At 51.8% G+C, this 6,501-nt stretch overlaps 1 protein-coding gene across 1 annotated transcript; it reads left to right on the plus strand.

Moving 5' to 3' along the window:
• The first annotated feature begins 2,195 nt into the window (after positions 1 to 2,195).
• Positions 2,196 to 5,685, plus strand: LOC129680223 (amiloride-sensitive amine oxidase [copper-containing]-like). Its single transcript, XM_055611809.1, has 4 exons — positions 2,196 to 3,777; positions 4,563 to 4,845; positions 5,159 to 5,291; positions 5,542 to 5,685. Exons 1-4 carry the CDS (start codon positions 2,208 to 2,210, stop codon positions 5,683 to 5,685), a joined length of 2,130 nt encoding a protein of 709 aa, XP_055467784.1. The 5' UTR covers positions 2,196 to 2,207.
• The last annotated feature ends 816 nt before the right edge of the window (positions 5,686 to 6,501 follow it).

The raw sequence follows: 6,501 nt of genomic DNA on the forward strand, positions 1-6,501 counted from the left end.
TGTGTGTGTGTGTGTGTGTGTGTGTGTGTGTGTGTGTGTGTGTGTGTAACTGTTGCCACCCCTACCACACTGAGGCAGCTTTAGGACTGTCCCTCACTTTCCTCCCTGCTTTCCCTAGCTGTCAGATCCTGCTGTGCATACAGCTCAGTTTTGCCAGCTTAATAAGAGCAGAAGCTCATACGTGTGTCCCTGTGGGGCACCAGTGACGCTGGCATGGAAGAGGTGTGACCAAGAAGACAAGACATAGATCAGGAGGCCAGCAAGTGTGAGAGCCCAGAGTGAGTAACAGAAGTCATCTCAAAGGCCTTTTGGATGTCAGAGGAGGACCTTGAGAGGAAGTGGTTCTGAGAACAAACCTGCCTTCTGTCAGAAACAGGGAGGCTCACTGGCTGGCGAGTTCTTCCTCGGCCTTCATGGTTCTGATGCAATTGTGACCCCTGCCCCCTCCACTGCCTACTTACTGAAGAAAAAAAAAAAAGGTTCTGAACCCTTTATTCAACACCTTCTTCTTTGGGACAAATCAGAAAGACATTTGGGCATAATAACAAAGCAGTAACAAATACTAACAAAATAGTAGGGACCAGCCATGAAGGACACAGAATCACGAGGGTGCACAGTGCCTGCTGGAGGACTCCAGCCCTGATCTGGGAAGATGCTGAAAGTTCAGTGGTTGGCAAATGTCGAAGTGAAGACAGGTGGCACAGAGGAAGCTTTGAGGCTTGGGGGGACCATGAGAATGCTCTCTGACACTGAGCTGGTTGGTGCCTGTCGTTACATAATCGTCACAATGCTCTGACTGTGTGCCGAGTGTGAACCCTGGCACACATCTTGGTTTTAAGGTAGTAATGGGGGTATCGCAGTAGCTCAGCAGTTGTCAGCTATAGAGGAGCACAGCTGGAGAATCAATGAGACACTTGGGTATACTCCACAGTCAGAGAGAGCCTCTGGCAGGTAGTTCGCGGCAGGTACAAGGCAGATCGTCTGTAGTAAAATGCCACCAGGAAGGTGCTTCCGGGAGGGCCCAGGAGCATTGTTTTCAAGTTAGGTTCTGGCGACATCAGAGCTTGTGACAGTGGCAACTTCTAGCATGTGCTCAAGAGCAGAGGCCTCCCTGTGACTCTCTATACAGCAGGGCCTGCCAGACAGCTCCACCCCCAGGTAAAGCACAGGACAGAAACACCACCCAGTTCTTCCAGCATTGCAAGCAAACCCACCCTCTGTGAGTACACAGTACTTGGCTGCAGTTCGGACAGGGCATCAGGAGGTGAAAATCCAAACATGCCTTCCACCAAACGGAAAGGGAGAGGGGCAGCCTGACTCAGTGTCTAAGGTGGGTGACAGTGACAGGGTGTTCCCAAAAAATAATGGTAATGAGACCCTGACTTGAGTATGCACAAGGATGCCTCGGGAGGCTGGGCAGGACAGTGTCAGTATGGCCAGTGTATAGTGCCCAGAACCTCCAATGCACAGGGTCCAGACTGTACCACTGAGGTTCACTTTAGAGAGAAGCAAAGTCGGTGATCCCTGTGTGGCTGGAAGACTGGGATTTTACATTTACTGTTGGTGTTGGTTTGCTTTACTCCGCAACCCTAGGGACGTGCATGCTGCTGTCGTCATTACTATTGCACAGTGAAACAATGGGTGCTCAGAGAGCTTAAACACTGTTCCCAAGATGACACAGGCAGTCAGTCCTCAGTGTTGTGACTTCCCAGGACGTGGCTCCTGTCTGGAGCAAGCTGTCTGCTTGAGCCCAGAACCTGAATTTGAACATCTAAACTAAACTTGCTCATGTATCTCTCTAGAACGTAATGTATCACATCAGAAAGGTAATTTTGCTGTCAGTATATACCTCTGCCCAGTCTGTAGCCATGAGGACTGTCTTGTGCTGCTGTGACTCACAGTCCTTCTGGCTGATGAATGTTCCCCTACTGAGATAACACCAAAAGTGGAAAAACAGAGGTGTTTATCTAGATAAGAAAGACTATAAGAGATCTTCAGAGGAGGGAGAACTTAGGAAGATGCACACACCCGGACCTGGGCAGCACTGAGATCTATGAGAAGGGACCCAGAGACTTCAGCTGACGTTAACCCGGAAGAGGAAAGAGGTCAGCAGGAAACTGACAAGCCTTAAGGACGAGGCACAGTGAGGAGCAATCTTGCAGAGGGAGATACGTTAAGTCTTCTCTCCTGTGCCGTGTGCCAGAGCCATGGCGATGGCACAAAGGAGCCTGACACTGGGCTGGGTGGCTGCCATCTTGCTGCTGCAGATGGCCGTGGCAGAGCACCTCAGGTGGACCTTGAATGGCAGGCCCCGGGTATTCTCGGACCTGAGTGTTTTCGAGATGAAGATTGTGCACGACTTCCTGATGGACAAAAAGGAGCTGCAGCTGCAACCATCCAGGACCCCAACTTTGGCCAAGAACTCAGTATACCTCATAGAGATGCTGCTGCCTGAGAAGAGGGACGTGCTGGATTTTCTGGACAAAGGAAAAAGGAGTCCAGTGCGGGAAGCCCGTGTTGTCATCTTCTTTGGTGCTCAGGAGCACCCTCATGTCACTGAGTTCGCTGTCGGGCCCCTGCCAGTACCAATCTACATGCGAGAAATATCTCCCGGGCCCGGGCGCTATCCATCCTGGGCATCCAGACCCATCTCCAAAGCAGAGTACAGCCTCATCTACTGTGCCCTGATGAATGCCACGGAGCCTCTCCACCAGTTCTTCCTTGACACCACCGACTACTCACTAAAGGACTGCCTTGAGCATTGTCTCACCTTCACGTACGTGGCCCCCCACGGCACAAAGTCTGGCCAGCGCCGCAGCTGGTTCATCCTGCAACGCTATATGGCCGGCCACTTCCTGCAGCCCACAGGCCTGGAGGTCCTTCTGGACCACGGGAGCTCAGACGTCCAGGACTGGAGAGTGCAGCAACTCTGGTATAACGGCAAGCTCTACAGCAGCGCGGAGGAACTGGCTCAGAAATACGCCAGTGGAGAAGTGAGTGCGCTTGTCCTCATGGAGTCAGGACCCAAGGACTCAGAGAAGCCCCCAGTCTCCTCTCTCTCCGGCACCCCGGTGGAATTCCCCACTACTGTCAGCATGGCTAGCCCCAGCGTGGCTGAGCCCCATCTTCCCCGCTATAACATAGAGGACAACACAGTGTTCTATGGAGACTGGCTCTTCTCCTACCGGCTACGACCCTCTTCCGGCCTGCAGATCCTGAACGTGCACTTCCGGCGTGTGCGCATTGCGTATGAGGTCAGCGTGCAAGAGGCTGTGGCGCAGTTTGGAGGACATATACCTGCAGGCACTCATACCAAGTACATGGATGTGGGCTGGGGCCCAGGCAGTGCCACTCGCCAGTTAGTCCGGGGCATTGACTGCCCAGACACAGCTACCTTCCTGGAAGTCATCCACCACTATGACACCGACAAGCCAGTCTCCTACCCACAAGCTCTCTGCCTCTTTGAGATGCCGGCAGGAATGCCAATTAGGCGCCACTTCAACTCCAACTTTAGAGCCGACTTCAACTCCAGTGCGGGGACGAAGGGACACATGCTGGTGTTACGGACAAGCTCGACAGTCCACCACTATGACTACCTTTGGGACTTCATCTTCTACCCTAATGGGGCAATGGAGGCAAAGATGCAAGCCACTGGCTTGGTCCATGCCTCCTTCTACCAGCCTGAGGAGAAGAGCTACATCTCTCAGTTGCACACCCACCTGTTCAGCAAAGTCCACACCCACTTAGCACATTACCGTCTTGACCTGGACATAGCAGGTAAGACTTGGGACCACACCAACTTAGACACTCAAGCACCACCCACAGAAAACCTCCCTCTGTAGGTTGGGGCTAAGACTTCTTGGCATAATATCAGGAGATGGTTTCAACCACACTCCATGTGAAAAAGAACCTGGTGCCACTCCTGGAAAGTGGTAGCAGTGAGTGATGCCCTCGGGTTACCCTGACTGTGAAGTGTGCATCTCTTCTTATTGGCTCTGAGTAGAATGGTGCATAGGGATGGGGCTCCATGGAGATTAAACAATACCTCTGCCTAGCACTTCGTGCTGGGTTCTAATACCATCTGGGTTGCTCAGTGTGTTCCTTATAAATGTCGTCATAGAAGAGTGGCAGAGAGGTGATGTTTGACATCACATCCCATAGTTTAACAAGGCTACCAGAAGCAGATAGGTGGTTTCCACATGCTCATTCCCACTGGGCCGTCTGGTCAAGAATGCAGAGACTGTCTTCAAGTCCGCAGAAACACAGGCTTCCTGTCCTACGTGGTTAAGACCCCAGCAAACAAGCTGCAGCAAGCTCCGCAGAGAATGATGGTAGGATCACAATGAAACTGCCACCATTGCCAAGAATGACCCAACAGCTATCCTCCAGCTCTCTGGTTTCTGGTTTGCTTGGTCTTCTAGACCTCGCTGCTAGGCCAGCGTCTCCCCTAGTGTGGCTTCTGGCAGTTGTCTATGGATGTTCTTGGTTGAGACCCCAGGGTAGAGGAAAGCAGTTTCTGTTTCAGCAACTGATTCTCCCCCTTTCTCCCTTCCTCTTTCCAGGCAGCAAGAACAGCTTCCAGACACTGCAGATTCAGGAAGGCATCGCCAACTCTAAGAGCCTGAGACAGCATGCAATCCAAAACAACCTAAAGCCAATGAATTACTCACAGGAGCGCCAGGCAGCCTTCCACTTTGGAAAGCCGCTTCCCAATTACCTGTTCTTTAGCAACCTCCACAGGACCCATTCGGGCCAGAGGAGCACCTACCGCCTGCAGATCTACTCCAAAATCCATCACGTGCGACTGCCAGGTTGGCAGAAGAGGCGTGGTGTCTCTTGGACCAGGTGAGAAAATCTAGTGGATTTGGGGAACATGACCAGGGCTCCCCACTGTGACTATGTGTTCTGTTTGGACCTTTGTCCTGGAAGGTTCATGTCTATGTTTGCATTTGTACACTCCGGGTGGGGGTGGGGGTGGAAATTCTTACAGAGATACTGGCACTAAGACGGTGATGGCCACTTTTCCAGACCTCCAGGATATAAACATTCATTGTGGATAAGGACTAAATTTTCTATCCTCCACACTAGGGATGCACCCCGGGAAGAGATCAGATACAACTCCAGGGCTCAGAGCCATTGGCTTCTTCTCCTCCTGTAGGTACCCCTTGGCTGTGACCAAATACCAGGATTCTGAGAGGTGCAGCAGCAGCATCTACAGCCAAAATAATCCCTGGGATCCCCCTGTAGTCTTTGAGGATTTCATTCGGAACAATGTGAACATTGAAGATAAGGTAATGCGTCAGTTCCCTCTGCCTACCTCAAACCTGTCACCAGCCACTGCCTAGAGCTGTCACTGGTCCCAGGAGTTGTGCTTACTGGGTGGTAAGCAAGTTCAGGGGTCCTAGAAGATGGGTCTGCTTTTTTAAATGGAATTTAGAACATCTCAGGTAGGCACAATTGAACTTACCATGAGCCAGAGTGAACTCAGGTGTCCAGTACTCAGCACAACCCTGTCCGCTGAAGCCTTTGTCTCTCCCATAGGATTTGGTGGCCTGGGTCACAGTGGGATTCCACAACATGCCCTATTCTAAGAACAGTACCGACATGGCTGCACCCAGGAACATTGTGGGCTTTGTGTTTCGGCCCTTCAACTCCTTCATGGCTTCTAGAGACACCCAGCTATAACTGCTACAACTGCATCAAGCGCTGGAGACAGAGCCTGCCTGACGCTCCCGCCTTTTAACTACAAGGGGCCGTATAACCCTGTGTGAAGAACCCTGTCCCAGCCCCTGCTAAGCACAAGGGTAGACAATAAACCCTTCAGCTTCCACCCTCGAGTGCTGCTTCTCAGTGTCCAGGGGAGGGCATGGGCCACACACAGATGGCTGGCCATGGTTGCATTCAAGTTTGTCTATGCCTCCTCACCTCCCAGAAAGACCTTAATGACAATGGCAGAGAAAGCTCATAGGATACTGGAACTCTCTATCGGATAGAGGTTTTCGGTATCTGAGGTTTTCAGCTCTCTGTCAGGAAGGCTGTGGGGAAATGGCCCAAGTCAATGACAGCCATTCAGGGGAGGGAAACTATTAGAGGGGCAGGTGAAAAAGGTTAGCAACACTTTCGTCCTGTGGCCATTGCTCTGGCATCCAAGAATTACCCTCAGCAGCCCTCCAGAGACACAGGGAAAAGCGTACGTGGCCGTGTTCTTGTTATCTGTGACGACAAAGCATGGAGAAGACCAGCCTCCCATCCCGATTAGTGCCGCAAGCCAGGGCTCGGCCGCAGTGCAGTGCCAGGTATAGAAAACCGTATGAGGGAGGGCAGTCTGCGCACTGTAGGAAACCCCTGCAGTTTTCCGACAGGAAAACCCACATAGTAAGGGGAAGACTAAAATGGCAGACAACAGCACGTATTGTGTAAGAATGAGAGGAGACTAGAAATCCATTTTTTTCCCCAAGAATGAAGGGTAGAAGCCCTCTGGGTACCATTGAAAGCCGAAGC

This window comes from Psammomys obesus, unplaced genomic scaffold, assembly GCF_907164565.1.
Source record: "Psammomys obesus unplaced genomic scaffold, mPsaObe1.curated_primary_1811, whole genome shotgun sequence".
NCBI lineage: Eukaryota > Metazoa > Chordata > Mammalia > Rodentia > Muridae > Psammomys > Psammomys obesus.

Excerpts from the sequence above, each read along its gene's own strand:
- LOC129680223 (XM_055611809.1), top strand. The coding sequence starts at position 2,208 with ATGGCGATGGCACAAAGGAGCCTGACACTGGGCTGGGTGGCTGCCATC. Across the intron at positions 4,846-5,158 it reads CGTGGTGTCTCTTGGACCAG|GTACCCCTTGGCTGTGACCA; the intron begins GTGAGAAAATCT and ends CTCCTCCTGTAG. Across the intron at positions 5,292-5,541 it reads ATGTGAACATTGAAGATAAG|GATTTGGTGGCCTGGGTCAC; the intron begins GTAATGCGTCAG and ends TCTCTCCCATAG.